Source organism: Protobothrops mucrosquamatus, unplaced genomic scaffold (genome assembly GCF_001527695.2).
Source record: "Protobothrops mucrosquamatus isolate PMUCROS unplaced genomic scaffold, P.Mucros_1.0 scaffold1335, whole genome shotgun sequence".
Lineage (NCBI taxonomy): Eukaryota > Metazoa > Chordata > Lepidosauria > Squamata > Viperidae > Protobothrops > Protobothrops mucrosquamatus.
The window spans coordinates 195,070-217,376 of record NW_015387533.1 but is presented as its reverse complement, the minus strand read 5'-3'; the positions used below and the strand labels follow the sequence as shown (position 1 = coordinate 217,376).

Genomic DNA, 22,307 nt, shown 5'->3' with positions numbered 1-22,307 from the left:
TAGAGAGGTGGTAAGAAAAGGAGGAGAGGTTGTAGGTTTAGGGGGAGGAAGGAGAGGTAAAGTGGATGAGGGTGGAGGCAAGGCGGGGACTGCCGAGTGTATCCGAAAATGTTTTGAGTATCTTTATTGTTTGTTGGTGTATATATATGCATCATTTGTATTTGTTGTTTTAATTGAAAAATTAATAAAAAAATTTATAAAAAAAAAAAAGGGAGTTAAAGCGCATTATGGATTTGGTTATTTATATAGTTGGTTAATGTTAGTTAGATTATGATTATTATATTTGTAACCCTGTATCCAGCTCTGGGAAGTGGGGGAGGGAGAGGGGGGGTTTAGGGTGGGTTGGTTTTGGGGTTTATATTGTAACTGTTATAAAACTTTTCAATTAAAAAAAAAACCTAAAACACATAGCAGTCAGGCATCCTTTAAGTATCTATCAACATAACGAGAAAAATAAGCTTTGCCACATATCCAGGACCCCAGGCTGGGTCCCAAAATTAAGTTTTTAAGGTCTTATGAAAGACCAGTAAGAACCTGGTCAATCTAATCTCAGATAGACAGTGATCCAAAGAACTCCCCTTCTAGGTCCCACCAGTCAACCCTTTTTAGCTGACATTATCCATAGCATGATCCTCCTGCCTCCTGTATGAGAGGTAAAGATAATTGGGGAACATGGTCCCGTAACTAACCTAGTCACAAGCCATGACGATCTTTAAAGGTAACAACCACCACCATGAATTACACTTGGAAATACAGTGAAAGCCAATGCAGCTTGCAGGGCAGTAATGTTACATGCCCTGAATAACTGGTGCCATTAACTGTGTTGCTACATTGTGCACCAGTTAAAGCTTCTGAATATTCTTCAAGAGCAGCCTCATATAAAGCACATTGCAACAGTCTAGAGATTATGAGGTCATGTGCAGGGCATCCCGGTCCAGGAATAAGTCCAACTGATGCACACTTCAAAGTTGTACAAAAGCCCTCTTGGCCACAGTTGCCACTTGCCCCTTTTGTATTATTTATTGAATTTATTGAATTTATTGAATTGTAGAGACACAAGTGCAGGAGGATCCTCAGATTGCATACCAGGTCTGTCTGGAGTGATCCCATCCAGAACGCTGAGTATTTGACTATTTGTGATCTATACTTAGATGGCTGTATGGTTACTACAGCTGCAGAAATTTAGCATCCATCCCTGCAGTAATTTGAAGTTATCTAAAGTAGAAGACAAGTAGAATGAGCTATATAAACTCATCTTTTCCAACTATGCTACATTATTTATATTACTATCAAAAATGTAATAAAATTAAAATCTTAACCAGATATTATTTCAACTTTTTACCTTTTGATTGCATTCCATACTTTAACTCCATCATCCCGATAGTAGTAGTATGGAATATCCTCACTGCTTTCCATATGTCTTGATTTGATTTCTTCAGGAAAGCAGAGAGAGCTGTAGGTAAGATGTTTCATTGCTCGCTGGACCATTTGCACATGCCCACCTCCTCCAGTGGCATTTGCCTTTAGCAACCAAAACAAATAATATAGGTCATTAAGAAAAACACAGTTGAGAAAGACCTCACATTCCTAAGATTAGTAGGTCATACAGAAGGATGCAATGATGCAGCTTGGCCACATGCAGTCGTGATATAGTTAAGGACTTCTGTATGTGTGCTGCTCAGTGCTTTTTTTTTTTTTTTAAAGGTGCCAGAACCTTTTGTCATACAACCCGCCTTGCCTACCCTACAAGGTTCCATCCAAAAAAGGTGCCGGAACTCCGTTCTGGGCGTTCTATGAGAAAAAAAAGCCCTGGTGCTGCTCCAGTTTCCATGTAGGCTTGTTTTCATATTAAAGCTTTAGCCACTCAACTTCCCCATATTTTCCAAAGAAACCTTACACACTATTTACACTACGGAAAAAAAACATTTAGTTACTTAATGGGTGGGTTTTTCTCTCTCCTGTAGGAAATAATGAGCTGCTCCCCAGTTCTATTAATATATGTAAATATGGAAGCTAAAATTGGTGCCCACCAGTCAGGATGTTATATTGAAATTCAGGGGGGATTAAATAGTCCCCCTGAGGCTTGTTGTTGTAGAATGAAACAAAAAAAAATAGCCCATCCTATTGTTATTGTATGAAGCTGCTTCAACTGTTGTCAACCCCCCTAAAGAAGCTCACAGTGATAAAACCAAGATTCTCAGAGATTAGAAGAGGTAGATTTGTTGAAATGAGAAAGGATTACAAAATCTTGAAAACTAGATGTGCCTTCATTTATGTTAAGGCATGTTAAGGTTTGTTTCGCATTACCATTAATCTTCTTTCTAAGTCTTGATTTAATGGAGAAGATGTTAATTGCTTATTTGATACAAAAAAAATTGATATCAACTGTTCTTGTTCTGTAATATTTTAGAATAGAATAGAGAATAGAGCTGGAAGGGGCCTTGGAGGTCTTCTAGTCCAGCCCCCTGCTCAAGTAGGAGAACCTATACCATTTCAAACAAAACATTTTGTAAATGTTTTCCTTCCCTGGATCAGAAAATTCTATAATAGCTGCCTTACAGCTATATGCTTAAAATGTAATTGCCCTTGCAATGTCGAGGGAAAAGAAAATGGCTTTGAGGGACAGAAGGAAGATCTGCTACAAAGGCAATAATGGAATAAAAGGATCTTGTATGTAATGTTAAGTAATCATCTCAGACAAACTCTTTCTTAGTTCACACAAAGATGAAGTTGTAAGGGACTTGCAAGATTTTGTTGCTATAGCTTTACAATAAAAGTAGTATTGACTTACATGGAATTGGTTTCCCAGTCTGATCTATTTTGAAGAGCTGACATGCTCTTTCAACTGGAATGTTGGCAGGTGACTTTGACTGATTTTTCCTGTCCAGAGTTCAGTGAAAGTTTGGGGAGTTCAAGACATTATGGGGGATTTCTAAGGAGGAAAATGATGAACTAGACATCTCTGAAAGAGTGTAGATGATACTGTGGCAATAACTAGCAGCATGTTCTTAACTAGCAGCATGTTCTGTCCAATGGAACCTCTCTGGACAAGGCGAGGATGAAGGATTACCCACATGTTCCAGATGGCTGCTCCGTGTGAGGAGACAGCAGGATACTAAACACCTCATGGGTGTTCCAGGAGATGAGGGAAGCCATCAAACTTTTAATCAGGGTGGAGCCTTTAAGGACACTGGGTTTGTCTATCTTACTTTCTAATCGCTTTTGAATTTATAATTATTTTACAGTTAAAAGAGGTCCTCCAAACAATAAGTTTGAAAACTATCTGGTGAGTAAGATTTCATCTCAAAATAGAAGAAAAGCTAAGTTTAAATAATTTAAAGAATGTAAAACAAATGGAAAAAGCTAAATTACAATTTAATTTAAGAAAGTTTTAAGCATATTGGGACCAGATGAATTTAGAAAATTCTTCTGAAAAAATGAGTAAACAAAATAATATTTCCATGGGAACATAAATTGTTTAATCTATTATGAATGAGATAATTGACTGAAAGTTCAAAATAAAACAACGAATAAACTTAAGTATGAGAATATAAAAATGTGATATTAGAAGGACTAAGGTTCCAGGCAGGAATAAGAAAGGTGAAATTTACAAAATGACAAAGGTATGTCGCTTGAGAAATTTCAAATGATTTTTGAAGAATTGGAAGATAAACCAATAAATAAATTGATAGTAATAATTTCTATACTTCTAAATGTATTTTTGGAAGATTATAAAGAAAAAGTAAAAGATGTGGCAGACATTAATATGGAAGAATTTATGGATAGATAGACAGAATGAAGAGGAGATACAAACTCTAGCTGATGTTTAAAGCCAAGGTATTAGGAGCACAAATGGTATTCCATTTGTATTTCCAATGGAAAATCAACATCCAATGAGGGAACAGAATTTTTTAGTAGTAAACCACTGGCTTAAGGGCGCTGTTAAGAGAATTTCAGATTCCAAGACTACAATCTACATTACCTATATGAAAGGCTTCTGGCAAGGGATCGGCTGCACCTCACAAGGACGGAACTAAAATCAGTGGGTTAAAACTACAAGGAAGTAGGTTCAAGCTACATGTCAGGAGGAACAATCAACCAGTAGAATGGATTGCCCATAAAAGAATGAGTTTTAATTTGCTGGAGGTCTTCAAACTTCTAGGCAATTATCTGTCAAAGTTGCTCTAGTGGATTCTGCTCTAAATAAGTCAGACTAGACAATCTTTAAAATAATTTTCAACTCAGAGAGGGAGGGGGGAGTTCAGTCTCTTTATAATGCTATCCTACCTCTCTGGAGCTAAAAAATGTATTCAGGTAAAATGGACGGGTGGGAAGAACTACATGTAAGATTTTTTCTTATAGTTTGGATAAGAGTTAAGATTTTGTCAGGTCCCTGTCGGAATGCTGTCATTCTGAAGGGAGGGGGGATGTTACTAGGGGATTAATGCTTTTGCTTTCATGTATCTGTATGGGAACTAGGGAGGGAGGAATGGGCCATCAGGGCCATCTGGATGGATACCTTTCCAGTCAACTCCCCCCCCCCCCCGTTATCAAGGTNACCCCCCCCCCCCCCCGTTATCAAGGTCGCAGGGCCAGGGAACGACTTGTTATCACCTTCTCATCTCGGAGTTCTCACAATACCTTCATGCCAGTGAATTGGCTCCTGATGGACTGGGGCATTGGGTTGGGGTTTGAACAATGGAAAATTAGCTTAACAATTTTCACAGGAGCTTCAGATTCCACCGGGCTTCCCTACAATCACTTTCTCTCAGTAAAATATCCTTCTGAAATAACGCTTGTTTCAAGAGTCATGCTTTCCTGAGAAGATAGCTGAGGCAGGACCTTACAAATTTCCTGTTATCCTCCAGAACTATGGAAGTGGCATCATCTTGTGAGTGTGCTTGTGTGTGTGTGTGTGTGTGTGCGCGCACACACACACACACTTTCAAGTCAATCTTGATTCCTGAAAACTGCCTGGAGAGGTTCATTTTTCCTGGCAAGGTTATTTGGAGGTGATTTGCAATTGCCTGCTTCTTAGGGCTGAGAGAAAGTGATTGGCCCAAGGTCATTCAGCTGGCTTTCTGGCTAAGGTGGAACTAGAACTCATGGATCTTCTGATTTATAGCATGATGCTTTAACCTCTAGACAAATTGGCTAATCTTACCTTGTCAAAAAGTCCATATTCACAGATAAGTTGCTCTCGAGCTTTGGTGTTTATAGCTATTGTAAACCGTACATGAGGTATCAGGAGCTAAGAATGAGAAAAAAATAGATTACTGGATGAAAAACTTTTCATAACTTCATAAATATTACCATAAAAGTTAGAAATGGCTTTGTAGTGAGCAAGGCTGAGTCTATAAGATAGTACTTTTTTCAAACTTTTCTCCCAAAAAGCATTTAAAAGAAGCTTAGTACTTCTTAGCTCCCAACCATCTATCTTCCAAAGAGGCATTTCATTTAGTGTCCTTCCCATTAATCTCTGGTGTGTTTGAGACAGAGAGCTCACAAATCCTACTGCTTTTCTGATGAGTAAAAAAGGTACAAATAAAAAAGTTGAAATTACTGACTGTACCAGCTACCAGCCACTTACTTCAGAGCCTGTTGAAAATGATTGTAAGGACCCACCTCAATCCCTCTTCCTAAGAAAGCAGAACTCCTGGAACGACTTCATTCCAAAAGGAACTTTTATTAGAAGTTGACAGCAGGCATAGAAGGCAGGATCTGATGGTTTCCCATGCGAATCAATAGGTTAAAGGAGTATTTAGCAAACCCCAACCCAATAGTCTATCCCTGCAGTTCAAACAGGCCAATCTCCAGGTATGAGTGGGAACGGGGCTGATTAGATGTATGTTTCCAAGGTTGTTAGGCCATTAGGTCTTTGCGCCTCTTTTTCCGCAGCCAGAGATATGCCAGATGGCCAGAGATAAGACAGATGGCCAGAGGTGCATTCAATTCTCACCCCAGGCTGGCATCAAGAAAAATAGTTCAAAGAGCAGGCAGATAGAGGGAAGTGGAGAGGATACATTGTAGCAGCTATAGCTAAGCAAAGTAGATACATTGTAGCGCCCATGGCTTCCCCCCTCCCCCACGAGCATGGCAGAACCCACAGGAATAAAGAATAAAAGAAACACTCCTCAAACCCAACATTTGGGTTCTGACATGCCGCCCCCCCTTAAAAAAATGAGAGATCCACCTGTAGAGGAAACAAAAAAGGAGAGGAAATATATACGGGTTAGTCTGGTTTGTCAGGATATTTAGTATGAAATTTACTAAGTAATCTTGGGGCTCTGACATGTCGCTTGTGGACCCATTCATTTTGGGAGCAATCTGCTTTGAAAACAAGTCCGTCAGTACCCAAATGACATTATTTTCCCCACTTTCTGGTAGTTCCACAATAAAGTCCATAGAAATCTCCCTCCAGGGTGCCGACAGGGTGGCTACTTTTGCAATAGTCCTGGGGTTTTCTCTTGCCTTTGATTAGCCACTGCGCAAACGGGACAGCTAGCTACATAGTTTTCAATGTCCTTTTTTATTGAAGGCCACCAAAACTGCTGCTTCACTAGGTGGCGGGTTTTCACGAATCCAAAGTGCCCAGCTGTTTTGGAGTCGTGGCAGAGGTGCATGAAGACTAATCTCTGGCTCTTTGGAATGTAGCATTTTCCCCCTATCCAAGGTAGGCCATCATTCATTGTGCATAGATTCTTATGGCTTAGAAACCATTCATCTTTTTCTAATGCTTGGCTGAACTCCACTCCTGCCGAGCTTACTAGTGATTTGGGATTTTTTTTTGCTTGCGCTCGCGTAGTGACTAGTTGCTTTGATGGTATGAGTAGGTCTGCTATCTCAGTCTTTGTGCTATTGTACTGTGGTAATCATGACAGTGCGTCTGCCAGGACGTTTTTCCCCCCTGGCAAGTGTTTGATAGTGAAATTGAACCGATGGAAATGCTGAGACCATGTCGCCTGTTTAGGGGACAGTTTCCTGGGTGTTTTTAAAGCCCCTAAGTTCTTATGGTCAGTCCATACTTGGAAAGGGATTTTGTTTCCTTCCAGGAAATGTCGCCAGATTAGGAGGACCCAACAAATGGCATAAGCTTCTTTCTCCCACACTACCCATCTTTGCTCGGTTTCTGTGAGTTTCCTTGATGTATATGCACAGGGTTGCAACTTCCCTTCATCGTTCTCCTGAAGCAGTACCACCCCCACCACCACATCACTGGCATCTGCCTGAATGATGAAAGGTCTTTCGGTGTCTGGGTGTTTTAAGACCGGTTCCACTGAGAATAGTTTTTTCAGTTTCTCAAAAGTGGCTTGGCACTCCAAAGTACATTTCAGTGGTTGGCTGGGCTTCGGTTTCCCCTTCCCTTTGGTTTTTAGTAGATTTGTGATGGGTAGTGCAATTTGAGCGAAAGAGGGGATGAATTGACAATATAAGTTAGCGAACCAAAGGAAGCTTTGTAGTTGTTTCCAGGTGTGGGACAGAGCCTATTCTAACACTGCTTGGACCTTCTCGGGGTCCATCTCTATGACTTTTGGAGATATATGATATCTTAGGTAATCAATTTTCTCCTTGTGAAATTCACATTTGGATAGTTTGGCATACAGGCGGGTGGTTCGTAACTTATTTAGCACCTGTTTGACATGCTCTTCTTTGGTTTCCATGAATATCAGGATATCGCCCAAGTAGACAAGCACCCTTTTATAGAGGTGCTCCTGGAACATTTCATTTATCAAATGCATGAATACGGCAGGTGCCCCTTGTAGTCCGAACAGAAGCACTCTAAACTGGAAATATAGCAAGGGGCAATTGAAATCCGCTTCCCACTCATCTCCTTCCTTAATTCTGATTTGGTAGTATGCCTCCCGTAAGTCCAATTTTGAAAAAAAATTCCTCTTTGCTAAACGTGATAGCATGTCTTTCATTAAGGGGAGTGGGTAGAGATTACTCTCGCTAACTGCGTTGAGAGATCTATAATCCATGCAGGGGCTGCCGTTTTGGGCTTCGCTGGTTGTATGAACCCTCTCGCTAAATTTTTGTCTATAAATTTCTGTAATTCCTCCAATTCCTGAGGGGTCATGGAGTACATTTTCGGCTTCGGCAATTTCGCCCCCAGCAAAAACTCAATAGCATAGTCTGTGGGACGGTGGGGGGGTAATTCGTCGGACCTCTCTTCACTGAACGCTTCAGCTAGACCCTGATATTCCTTGGGTATGCCTTCCAGCTTCCCATTGCTCACCACTGCCACACTTTCTGGACCCCTGGTTCCCTTTTTGGCTCGGGCCACTCCCTTTGCACTGTAAACCCCTTTCAGGAATCTCAGCTCTCCAGTTCTCCAGTCTACTCTCAGGTTCCATTTTGTTAACCACACCATTCCTAAAATAAGCAGGCACTCCATTCCAGGGGTCACCACGAATGTTATAATCTCTATGTGGTCCCCTATGGTGAGCTGGATGGGCTGTGGCGAGGGTGGCTGGGATTCCCCCTGCAATGGACCCATCTAATTGGCCAAACAAAATTGGCTTCTTCAACCTCCTTACCGGGATTCCTAAATTCCCCACCAGGGTTGAGCTTATGAGGCAGTGGGTGCAGCCTGAGTCTATCAGGGCTCTTAACGAGACCTTCTCCAGCATCCCTGGGTTAAACAGTTCTACAGTTCTGGTGAGGGGCGCGATGGGTCCATTTACCAGGGGTTCGTCCTCCAAGCTGTCATCAGAGGATTCAGGTGGCTTCCCGGTTGGGGCTGGAGTTCCTCCCCCCTTGGTTGATGGGGTTTGGACCTCAACAACCTCCATGCTCTTCACGGTTGTTTCCTTCAGTCTCTGTGGCATTTTCCCAGGCTTTCCCCCTCCAGCTCAGTCAGGCTTCCTCACCAGGGTCTTTGAACGGCACTCAGCTGTGTGGTGTCCCTCTTTCCCAAACTTGAAACAGGTTGATATCCTCGGAGAAGCGGTGGGTTGATTTGCCTGTTCCCGAGCTCCTTCTGCAGGGAATCGTCCCCAGGACTGTCCAAGGTGCCGTTGTCTCCGAGCTCTATCGATTTCAGCTTCTTCGGCCAAATTGTACCAGTTGTGGAGTCGGTCAGGATCCCCCTGGGGAATGCAGGCATAGTACAGATCATCATTTAGTCCATCTTTAAAATGGCCCACGAGGACTTCTTCCAGCCAGTTGAGTTGGCTGCCTAGGGCTCGGAATTCCTCTGTGTACTTCGCCACAGAGCAACGGCCCTGTCTCACCGTCTTTATGCATTCTCTAGCTTTCCGATCTGCCAAGGGATCCTCAGGGCAGCCATGAAGTGGTGGAAATTCCGCAGTTCCGCAGCATTGGCATCGTGTAGGGTCACCATCCACTCATCCCCAATTTCTAAGGTTCCCCAGTGCACTTCACCGCCAAAAGTAGGAATTTCCATCTGGACCAGGGCTTCTCCTCTGCCTTTGTTGATGCCCATCTCCGTCGGCCAGTGCGGCTCATACAGGGGTGGCTGCCACTGTGGTTGCAGCCTCTGAGGTGGTAGTGGAGGGGCCTGGGTTCACCACTTCACTTTCTGCATCACCTTCTTCTTCTGCTGGTCCAGGCTTTGAGGTGCCCTGGCACGGGGCAGTTTTCTCCTCCTTGAGGGAGTTGAAGGCAATTCTCAGCATGTCGATGGCTTGCTCTAGGAACCAACTCGAGCAGGCCAGTCTCTCATCTTGGTCCTCGCTGAGGCGGAGCGACCTCTCCATCTCTCATTTCCAGCCTGGTTGGTGACTGCCCCATTTGAGAGTCACTTTCCTCGCCTTCCAATCCCAGTCCTCCTTCTTCCCAATGCCCATTGACCACCTCGGTTTATTCCAGTTCTCAGTGGCCACATCTTCGTCGGAGAAACTGGGCCACTTTGGCCCACTTTGGGCCACCTGGAGGGAAACTTCCTCCTTCCCCATGGTGCCTTCTTCCTTCTCCATGCCTAAATCCAACATCATTTGCATGGTCCCCGTGGTAAGGGTCTACCTTCTGGGCTGACCGAATTCTGCAAATCCTGCCTAATGTAAGGACCCGCCTCAATCCCTCTTCCTAAGAAAGCAGAATTCCTGGAACAACTTCATTCCAAAAGGAACTTTTATTAGGAGAAGTTGACAGCAGGCATAGAAGGCAGGATTTGAAGGTTTCCCGCACGAATCAATATGTTAAAAGAGCATCTAGCAAACCCCACCCCAATAGTCCATCCAGTCAGTTCAAATGGGCCCATCTCCAGGTGTGAACCCGCTGTGGGAACAGGGCTGATAAGACATTGTAGCATTGTAGCGGCTATAGCTAAGCAAAGTAGATACATTGTAGCACCCATGGCTTCCCCCCTCCCCCCAGGAGCATGGCAGAACGCACAGGAATAAAGAATAAAGAAAACACCCCCAACCCCAACACCTGGGTTCTGACAATGATACAAGCAAATTGATATTCCATTTCCTTCTGTAATTATTTAGCAATTGTCTAATTAAAAGTTTCAAAGAAACTACCATATTTCTTTTATTCTGTCTCTTCCAGTTTGGTAATCTGGGATTTTTGAAAACAGACTTAAGTGGCACTTCCTCCTCCATTTTTTCCCATAGGTACAATGGGCCCAAATCATCTAGTGAGCTTCCATGGCTACAAAAATTGGCACTCCCACTGCAGCTGCTAAGGAAGGAGAAGAAAGAGGAGGAGAAAGAGGGGAGAAGAAGAAAGAGAAGAAGAAGGAGGATTGAGATTGAAGAATAGCAGTGTGGCATGTGGGCATCTGCAACTTTTTCCCTACAGTGGCTGTTAAGGTAGGAGAAGGAGATTGAGAAGAAAGAGGAATGGAAGGAGAATCTCCTTTTTAGATGTCTGTAAACCCTCTTTTTTTGAGAGTTGAATGATTTTCTTTTTGTGAATGATTTTTCTTTTGCTTTTTCTTCATTCTTTGCCTTATAAACTTTCTAAGACCTACCAACAAAAACATATGATTGGTTAAAATGAACACATGATTTGCCTTTGCTTCATTATACTTATGTGTTATTTCAATTTTAACTATAATAGAGGGCAAAAGACTAATTTTTATCAGAAGGCTGTATTGCTTTGTTATACTTAAGTGTTATTTCAGTATTAACCATAATAGGGAGGAAATGATTAATTTTTAACAGGAGGCTGTTAAGCTATCCAAAGGAGCCCAGATTTACTTTTATTTAACTTTTTTATGAGCTGAGGGATTTTTTCACTTTCTTTTCTTTTTCCTAATTTCTGCCTGCTTCTTTGTGTATTTGACACAGAACATTTTTTTAACTAAAGACCTTGTTTTCATGCTTCTTATGGAGTTATAAATAGTACCTCAAGAAAAAAAATGAGTTTTTTAAATAAAAGATTCTATTTGCCTTGGATTTACTGGAATTATTTGCATGAAGAATAACAAAAAAAATTATGAAGAATATCAAAGTCAGGGATACTGCAGTTATAGTAGCAAGTGCATCATGTTTGTATTGCTGCCCATGGAGGACCCAAATTATACCTGCACAAAATGTAAATTAATTGGTGTGCTAGAACAAAAATTGAGAGAACAGCCACTCCAAGATTCAGTGGTGAACATGATGAACTTCTAGTAAAGTTGGAACACTGTATCCAAACAGAACAAAACAAAGATGAAATAACTACCAGGAAATAGAAAGGATAATGGCAGCATGTCAGAAGGAAGGAAGGAAGGAAGGAAGGAAGGAAGGAAGGAAGGAAGGAAGGAAGGAAGGAAGGAAGGAAGGAAGGAAGGAAGGAGGGCTATGTTCAGTCCCTCTGAAGCTGAACAATCAATTTCATACCCTCCCCCTGGAAGAAAACATCCAGATACCTAGAAAAAAGTCTATGTCAAATGTTCCAGTGACCATAAGTAAATAAACTCAGATTCTCATCCCCCCCAAAATGTGTGTTGCTGATAGATGACTCACTACTCAAAAGAACAGACTCATCCATTTGTAGACCAGACTATTTTTCAAGGGAGGTATGTTATCTCCCAGATGCAAAGATTAAAAATGTGACAGAGAGTTGTAGTCTTCTTTCATGTTGGAACAAATGATACAACTCCCTTTTTAGAACCCTGTAATCCCTTAATCTGGGGTAGATTTACTGGCCAGATGCCTTTCCTGACACTATGCAGAGTTCGCAGCAGATATTTTTTCTTTATGCCCTAGGAGAGAAATATCTGCTGCTACCTAGGATTGAATTCTCAACCTCTAGGTGGAAAGTGAGTATCTTCACTACGATGCCACTACACTGCTCATGGACAAATGATACAACTAAGAGCCTGAAAACAATTGTCAAGTTTTGAAGCACAGTTTTGCTGCTACAGCAATTATTGCTTCTCAGCTTGCCAATGAACTCTGGGTAGGGGGGAGAGGGAAAGCATTAGAATGCAACTTCAAAGAATAGAATAGAATAGAATAGAATAGAATCTGAAAGGGACCTTCGAGGTCTTCTAGTCCAGCCCCCTGCTCAAGTAGGAAACCCTATACCATTTCAGACAAGTGACTGTATAGTCTCTTCTTAAAAATCTCCACGATTTCTGAAGGCAAGCTGTTCCACTGGTTAATTGTACTCACTGTCAGGAAGTTTCTCCTAAATTCCAGGTTGCTTCTCTCTTTGGTCAGTTTTCAACCATTGTTTCTTGTCTTGCCCTCTGGTACTTTGGAGAATAGCTTGACACCCTCTTATTTGTAACAGCCTCTCAAATACTGGAATACTGCTATCATGTCTCCCCTATTTCTTCTTTTCTTTAAACTAGCCAAACCCAAGTCCTGCAGCCATTCTTCATATGTTTTAGTCTCCAGGCCTTTGATCATTTTAGTTGTTCTTCTCTGAACTTTTTCCAAGGTCTCAACATCTTTTTTGTAGTATGGTAACCAAAATTAGTCGCAGTATTCCAGGTGTGGTCTTATTAGGGTTTTATAAAGCGGTACTAATACTTCGTATGATCTTGATTCTATGCCTCTGTTTATACAACTCTGGATTGTATTAGCTTTTTTAGCTGCTGCTGCACACTGCTGGCTCCTAGTCAAGTGATCGTCTACTAGGACTCCAAGGTCCCTCTCACAGTTGCTGTTTTTGAGCCAGGTCTCGCCTAATCTGTACTTATACCTTTGATTTTTCCTACCTAAATGTAAAACTTTGTTTTTCTGCACATTAAAACTAATTTTGTTGGATAGGGCCCATTGTTCAAGTTTGTCAAGATCTTTTTGGATGAGCTAGTCTTCTGGGGTGTTGGCTATTGCTGCCAATTTGGTGTCATCTGCAAATTTGATGAGTTCCCATTCTATTCCCTCATCTAAGTCATTGATGAAGATATTGAAGAGTACTGGGCCTAAGACGGAGCCTTGTAGTACCCCACTGCTTACTTCTCTCCATGTGGATGTAGTACCATTGAGGACTACTCGTTGAGTACAGTTTGTCAGCCAGCTACAGATCCATCTAATGGTGTTGTTGTCTATCCCACTTTTTTCTAGCTTACTAAGCAGCAGGTTGTGGTCTACTTTGTCAAATGCCTTACTGAAGTCTAAGTATACTATGTACACAGCGTTTCGCTGGTCTGCTAATTTAGTCACATTATCAAAGAATGAAATAAGATTGGTTTGGCATGATCTGTTTTTGACAAACCCATGCTGGCTACTGGTTATAACTTGGGTTGCTTCTAGGTGTTCACAGATCTGTTTTTTGATTATCTTTTCCAGGATCTCCCCAGGTATTGATGTTAGACTGATTGGTCTGTGATTTCCTGGGTCTGTTTTTTTCCCTTTCTTGAAGATGGGAACCACATCAGCCCTTTTACAATCAGCTGTACTCCAGGATTTTTCAAAGATATGGTACAATGGTTCTGAGATAACATCTGCCAGCTTCTTCAGAACTCTGGGAAGTAATCTGTTGGGTCCTGGTGATTTATATTCATCAAGGTCGGATAGGTGTTCTCTTACCATTTTCCTGCTTATTTTAATTTTTCTTTCTAGTTTGTCTTCTGCAGTAGTTTTTTTTGGTACGTTGGACTGTAATTTCTTTTTGTGTGAAGACTGATGCAAAGAATGAGTTAAGCAGCTCTGCTTTCTCCCTACTGCCTGTTACTTCCTTGCCATCTTCTCTCTTTAATGGACCTATTGTTTCCTTGACTTTTTTCTTGTTATTAATATGTTGAAAGAAACTTTTTTTTATTATCCTTGACTTCTGTTGCAAGACTTTTTTATGAACCGACAGAGTTTCCCACACTTCTTGAATTGTTTTCCTGTTTAGGATTTTCATCCATGGAATCCTTCCTAAGTTCTCTCTTCAGCTCTTTTGAAGTTTAAGACTCTGGTTGGATTATTATTTTGGATTATTAAAGAGAAGACCGTGAGACCCAAGGACAATTTGCAGGTATCTGGCCAGATGCAGAAACATTTTCTCATAACAATATTTTCCCATTTAATTGGACAATGTGACCTGATCCAGAGGGAGGAGAAAGAATCTATGCTTTTACTATATGGGGCTTGGATGGGGTTTAGCCAGAGCTGGTTTTACTTTCATACATGCCAAAATGATTTACTCAATAAAGTTTTACATTAAGAGAACAAAAAGTCTCGAAGGTGTTTGCTTGCTTGGGTTTGTTAGTCGGAACCTTGACAACAATTTAATGGGAGTATGGGTAACTAGGCAGCAAAGTAAGACATTTGGGGGCACAGGTGATATTTTCATATGTACTTTCAACAAAAGGTCAACATTCACTCAGAGAATGGAGGATTCTAGAAGTAAACTGGTGGCTCAAGGAATGGGGCCAAGAGAAATTTGGATTTTGGGACTTTGGTTTACTTTATATTACCTACAGGAAAGTCTTCTGGCAAGAGATGAGTGCATCTTACAAGGATCAGGAAGGATGTGATTGGAAAACAACTAGCTCATCTAAAGAGCTTTAAACTAAAACTGAAAGGGGAGCAAGATCAATCTTTAGGGCTACCCCAAGACAACCAAACAGCCAATAATGAAGGGAATAAAACAGGAAAACTAGGAAGCAAATGCAAGGTGAGCCATAAAGAACTCAAATACTTATATACTAATGCTCAGAGTTTAGTAACAAACGGGGAGAACTTGCAGTCCTAGTACATGAGGGCAGATACAATGGTGTTGCTATTACCGAAATTTGATGGGATGGAACCCATCCCATAACTGGAACATACTGGTAGAAGTTATAAATTGTTCAAAGAAGAAAAAAAAGAAAAACCAGAACCAATTCAAAAAAGGGGGCGCAGTAGTTTTGTATGCAAAGAATTACTACAGTATATCTCTACAGAAATACACTGTCAGAATCTAGTTATATTTCCTTTCTATCTATCTTCTCTGATGCAAAACCAATTCTTACCCTTTCCTGGATCCTGCCATACTCCCAAGGGGGAGGGGGGATATGCATGCGGGTTTTATTACTTTCACTTCTTCTATTCACTACAAAGTAACCTTTTGTTTATTCGCCTTCGGGTCTGCTAGCCATTACAATGTAACCATTTGCCTCTTATCCTATGCCCCTCTGAACTTCTCCTCCTTACTGGCCAGCTAGGAAAAGGGGGGTGAAAAGATACAGCCCTCCGGGATCTGATTTATTTCTCCATCATCAAAATAAGGTGTGAGGAGCTGTTGAATGATCATGCACAACGGAGCCAGATTGATGTTATATTTCCTGGATTTAACACCTAGAAATCTGCCGGTCTGAATCGCTCAGAAGAACTGCGGGGTGGGATTGCTTAGGGACACTTTAAAACATCGATTTGTGAGGGAATCCCTCAGATCCTGTTGATCATGCCTGCTATCAATTTCTCTTAGTAAAACTTCCTGTTCGAAGAGATTGTTTCCAAGAGTTCTGCTTTCTTAAGATGTGGATTGAAGTGGTTCCTTACATACACAATATTAGGGATGAAAGCCTTCTTGAATGTATTTGGGAAGATATTAAAATAAAAAGAAATGGCATTGCTATAGGTGTGTACTACATGTACCACACAGAATAAATAGATGAATTCTTTGCTAATCAGTTAGCCGAGATGTGCAGGAAATACCACAGTGTAATAATAGGGGACTTTAACTACTCTGTCATCAACTTGGAAACCAACTGCAACGCAACAGAGATTGTCACCCAAAAGGTGGAGGAGAAAAGTAGATGGTCGGCTATACTGGATTTAATCCTAACTAATAGGGATGAAATGGTTGCAGGAGTGGAAGTTGTAGAAACTTTGTCGAAGAGTGACTATGACTTACTAGAATTCATCATAATGCATGCAGAGGTGACTGAACAAAATCAGATTTGTGTTTAGATTTTGCCTAAATCAAACCAAACTAAAAGAGAGATTAGGAAGGATTCCATGGATGGATATCCTAGAAAGAAAAAATGACAGATTTGCTGTCGTATATACATTGTTTGACTCTCAAGGGATTTACTAATTTATGCCAAGAGTTCATTTTGTTTTATTCAAGTTGGTGTTGATTTCTGGCACAAACGTCATGCCTAAAATGGGATTAGAACTCACATATAGGGTCTCTAATTTTAACTTAATTTCTATTTATCTTTTAAAAATAGCTTTGTTATACAAGTAGTCCTTGACTTATGACCAGTTGTTTAGTGACTGTTCGAAGTTATGATACTCTTTCTGAGTATATCTCATATGTATCAATTGTCTATTATTTTTCTTATCAGTTTGATTTGATTTAATGAGGGCAATATTTATTCTTAGTGATTTGATTTGTTTTAACCTAACGAATGCAAATAGACATATAAAGCACACTATTTTTCAAAAAATGAATAAAATATAACATAGTGGAGACCTTTTAGAGTTTTCTTCTTATGGAAGAAATTTTTGAACCCATTTCCAACATCTTCCCTCAAATTCTTCAAAATCCTTTTCTGAAATCCCACATACAAGTCTGATTCTTTGATTCTTACCCAAACATTTTCAAAAGGATTTCCATGTTCTGCTTTCTGAACGTCTGTGCAAGTGTACATTTTCTTCCTGTACAAAGCAGCATCCCCATCTTTCATGTACAATGTAGCCTTCCAGTTATAAACATCACAGAATATTCCAGCAATAACAATCACATCATACTTGCTTTTTGAATGAGGATTGCTATTGGTTTATTGGGTCTTACAGAATCAACCCTCCTTGCTATGCTTAGTTTCTCATATACAGTGTGTTTGTAGCCCACTGCCTCCCAAGAAAATACAGGGATTTATCCAGGTAGTCACCATGCACCATAGGCACGTAGCGCGCGCACACAACACAAATATACCTTTGAGTCAATCTTGAATCACTGTGGTTGTTAAGTGGGGTGTGACTGAATGTATATATGACTGACCTGATTTTATGATTTTTTTGTGGCACCCTTGTTAAGTGAATACTGTGATTGTTAAGTGAACCCATGTTTTGCTATGGGCTGGTTTTGCCAAAAAAGGGAAGCAACTGCCAGTTTTCAGCAAAACCATCATCAAACATGGTCACATAACTGTGGAATGCTCCAAACAGCTGTAAATACAGCTGCATTGCCAAATGCCATTGGAATTTCAAAACCAAGTCATAATTACCCCCAGGTAGGTCCATCATAACATTGAACAGTCGCTAACTGACTAGTTGAGACTATCAGTACAATCATAACTCAAACCAGTGAACTGGTATATGCCACAGCCACTGTAATCCTTGAGGTGCTTGGATATAGAGTTAAGAAGAACAGCAGTACATACACCTTCTCTCTGTGTATGTACTGCTGTTCTTCTTAACTCTATATCTTAACTCTTCTTCTTAACTCTGCTGCCTTAACCATTATATCAAATTGGCCTTATTATAATATAGATTATAAAATAATACATCTTATTCCAGTATTTAATAACCCACCTTAAAGAGAGGATGGACTGCAGGCAATTGTCGGAACATAGCCACTGCAAAAACTTCTGAAATTAAGTGAGTCCGAAGCAGATGAGTCACAGTCTGATGAATATGGAAATCAGAAGAACGTACCCATATTTTGGCTAATAACCAATCATACTTAGCATCAGATGGAAGGAAAATAGGATTGCTTTGTTCAGGAGCTTGATTTATCTGAAAGGTTTAATAGAATGGTTAATATCTTCAATAACAACCAAATGTTATTTTAATTGGATAAAACCAAAATTACCTGAATTGCAATAGGGAGAATTTTATTCTCTAAATTCTTATACAATAAACAGATAGGAGCAGCCAAATACTGTACTGTGCAGGGATCTGTCTTATTGACTTCAACATCATCTAGAAGTTCATAGTCCACAATGAAAATATTTCCTTGCTGTCCAAAAAAAAAAAAAGGTAAGCAATTTGAGATGTAAAAATAATCCTGGAAACATTAAGTATTTTATCTTTGGAATATTTATATCACAAACACATAAATAAGAAAATTTATAATAGGCTGAACAATTTAACTACTTCTGCCAGTTTCGTAGCTCTGAGTGCTCCTCTCATCACTGGGATCACTTAGGCCTTTACTTTCCACATCATCTCCAGTTCCTCTGCTATATCTATCACCACCACTTCTTGTGGTCCTTGTCTACTACCACAATGTTTTGTTGATTGCCCAATACCTACCTGTCCATCTGGATCTGGAAGTCGCACAGGATGTTAGCCTCTTATTCCCCATAACCTTCTCTGGAATCTTCCATCTGGACTTAGGAGGGTCTAGCCCATACGCTGTGTGCAGATGTTCCCATACACAATGCTTGGTTCTGCAGTTCAGTGTATGCTGTTCCTGCCTGCATCTTACACATTACCACTATATGTTGGACTGTCTCTGAGGCCTCTCTGCATAATCTATACCTTGGATCCTGTCTAGAGAGGTAGACTTTTGTTTTTAGGATCAGTGCCTTGGTGCTATCTTTCAGTTAAATCCTTTCCAATTATGATTAAGATTTTTGCCATCTCTGCTATCTATTGACGGTACATACATGCAGAGTTTTGCCTTGCTATGGCACTTCCTTTGTTTGATCTTCCACTATGTCTGTTGCTTCACTCAGCAGCTCATCTTTGAATGCCATCTTATTGATGTACTCCTGGATGCTCTGAGTTTCATGCAGGGCAATGGCTTTGACACTCACCAGACTTAGCCTTCCTTCTTTCTGGTGTGTGTAGTCTCTGGGTGTTGGGCTTGGGAGAGGAAACTTCTCTACATTGTCAAAAGCTTCGGGGTCTTCACATCAGTAGCTTCCATAACCTCCTTTGGCCAATTCACTATACCAACATGGCATCTGATGACTGGCAGAGCAGATGTGTTGATTGTGTGGATCTTGTTCTTCCCATTGAACTGGCTCTTCAGGACCTGTCATCCTTTGGTGGCACTTGTATATTGCTGTCCTCCTTGTCTTCTCATTGTGACTCTCATGTAATTGTAGGATGCCAAGGTATTTGTAGTTTCTCTGTATGTCTGCTAGGTCACCTGCTGATAGTTCCATCCCATCAGTCTTAATTATCTTCCCTCTCTCGACTACCATCCAACTACACATTTTCAGTCTGAAAAACATCCCAATGTCCTTACAGTAGATATGCCAGGTGGATCAAAGAGTCGATGTCTCATTCATTTTTAGCATATAGCTTAATGTCATCTATATAGAGGAGATAGCTGATGTTAGTTCCAGTTTTGAACTTGTATTCATATCCAGACCTTAAGATTATCTGCCTGAGGAGCTTCAAATCTGCATGCATTACCTTGATACCTCCACTTGGTGGCCCTGTGCATGCACTTGGTGGCCTCCACTTGGTGGCCTCTGCATGCATTACCTTGATACCTCCACTTGGTGGCCCTGTGTGAGCTAGCTTGAGTTAACTGCCAGTCTTATCTTCCACAGTCCCATTGTATTTCTTGAGGAAGGTTCTTAGTGTCCTGTTGACTATGTGTAGTGTCAAGCACTCACAGACTTTCTTAGCAGTGACATTCTAGCTTCAAATGTTGGCTGCGCATCCACTTGTTCTTCTGTGTCTTCTTGAGTCTTGGATGTGTAGTTGCTTTATCTCAGGTTGTGAGAGCTGCTTCCTCTTCATTATGTTGAAGCATTGAGTAACTAGCTGTTTTCAGAGTTAGTGTAGATGCAGGTCTTCTATCCATTCATAGTTCCCTCATACATTGCATATATCCCCTCTTGTTAGGTCTACTGTTGTAGTAGCATTCCATCAGTTTACAGAAGATGACAAGGAGGTGATGGGCAGCAGAGAGAAAATGGAACTGCTTAATTCATTCTTTGCATATGTCTTTACACAAAACGGAAAAAATACTCAAATCCATCAAAAGCAGTACTTGACTTGTATACAGAAAGGGAATACAAGTCAAAATAGTAAAGTGACTTGTATACAGAAAGGGAATATGTCAAAATAGGCAAAAAATGACAAGACAATATCTATTCACTCTAGATGAATTTAAATCACCAGGTCCTTTGTAATATATTTTTATTAATTTATCAAAGTATAAAATACAAAGAGAAATAAAAAAAATAGAAAACTGTGGGGGAGGGAAAAAAGAGAAAATATGGAGTAAAGAGGGAAAAAGAAAGAAAAAGGCATTGACTTCCAATTCTCTTTAGCATAGAAGATAACATTACAACCTCAACTTTTTACTTTTACACAACAGTATATACTAGCAATTTCTATAGCAACCAACCTATCTAATCAGCAAAAACAAAATCAAAGTTTTATATTTTTTTCCATCGCAAGCACAAAATCCAGAAGTAATTTCCAAATAGAAACAAAATTAAACTGGGAGACAAAGTAGACCGCAATCTACTTCTTGGCAAGCCAGAAAAATGTGGGCTAGAAGGATTTGTAACTGACTGACAAACTACTCAATGAGTCGTCCTTAATGGTACTACATCTACATGGAGGGAAGCAGTGGGGCACCCGAAGGTTCCATCTTAGGCCTAGTACTCTTCAATATCTTCATAAATGATTTAGATGAGGGAAAAGAAAGGAAACTCATCAAATTTGCAGTTGACACAAAGCTGGCAGGAATATCCAACACCCCAGAAGACAAGCTCAGGATCCAAAAAGATCTTGACAAGCTTGAACAATGGGCTCTATCCAACAATATGAAATTTAATGTGGAGAAAAGGAAAGTTTTACACTTAGGCAGGAAAAACCAAAGGTACAAGTACATATTAGGCAAAACCTGGCTCAAAAACAGTAACTGTGAGAGGGACCTTGGAGTCCTAGTGGATGATCACTTAAATATGAGTCAGCAGTGTGCGGCAGCAGCCAAAAATGCTAATACAAACCTTGGTTGTGCAAACAGAGGCATAGAATCAAAATCACATAAAGTATTAGTACTGCTTTATAAAGTCCTAGTAAGGCAACACCTGAGATACTGCATTCAGTTTTGATCACCACATTACAAAAAAGATGTTGAGACTTTTGAAAAAGTGTAAAGAGCAACTAAGATGATTAAAGGCCTGGAGACCAAAACATATGAAGAACGGTTGCAGGATTTGGGTTTGGCTAGCCTACAGAAAAGAAGGACTGGGGGGGGGGCATGTGTTAACAGTGTTCCAGTATTTGAGAGGTTGCCACAAAGAAGAGGGAATCAGCTTATTTTCCAAAGCACCAGAAGGCAAGACAAGAAATAATGGATGAAAACTAATCAAGGAGAGAAGCAACCTGGAATTAAGGAGGAAATTCCTAACAGTGTGGGCAATTAATCAGTGGAACAGCTTGCCTTCAGACGTTGTGGTTGCTTCATCACTGGAGGTTGTTAAGAAGAGACTGGACAGTCACTTGTCTGAAATTTTATAGGGTCTCCTGCTTGAGTAGGGGGTTGGACTAGAAGACCTCTAAGGTCGCTTCCAGCTCTATTCTGATTGATTGATGTTCTCTTCTTTGGATAAAAGAATCAATTTAAACATCTCTGCTTCTCCTTGCTGCGGGGAATAGTATATGCTTCTGTTTACTGTTTAAACTATCATAATTTATATTAAAAGAATTCCCTATATTATTTCATATTTGTATCTTTAGTACCTAGCCGATTTATAATACAGGTGATTCTCTGTAGGGAGCTTTCAAAGATTTCCCTGATGACAGATTCAAGCTCAGGTTTAAGCATCTTCGTAGCTCCATCTAGTGGTCAAAAATGTATTTCTATTTATTTATTTATTCCTTTTTCTGGCCAATCATTGTTCATGAAAATTGGAAAATGTCAACCACCCACAGCAAAGCAATTCAAGGTTACAGATTATTTTAAAAATAGTAAAATAAAACCATAACTTTTATCCTTACATTTCTCCATCAAATTTCAAAAGGAAAAATATACCAGCCTTATTTTTAGCTTCCCTCCAGCAA

At 40.4% G+C, this 22,307-nt stretch overlaps 1 protein-coding gene across 1 annotated transcript in view; it reads right to left on the bottom strand.

Annotated features, from left to right (window-relative positions):
• Positions 1–1,317: 1,317 nt before the first annotated feature.
• The window catches only part of ALOX5 (arachidonate 5-lipoxygenase), a 156,016-nt gene continuing 135,026 nt past the window's right edge, over positions 1,318–22,307 (bottom strand). Inside the window, exons 7-10 of the mRNA XM_015821464.1 lie at positions 18,139–18,285; positions 17,859–18,062; positions 5,165–5,251; positions 1,318–1,521 (exon numbers count right to left, since the gene is read on the bottom strand). Coding sequence (XP_015676950.1) covers positions 1,339–1,521; positions 5,165–5,251; positions 17,859–18,062; positions 18,139–18,285 — 621 coding nt within the window. The 3' untranslated portion in view covers positions 1,318–1,338. The remainder of the gene's footprint in view (positions 1,522–5,164; positions 5,252–17,858; positions 18,063–18,138; positions 18,286–22,307) is intronic.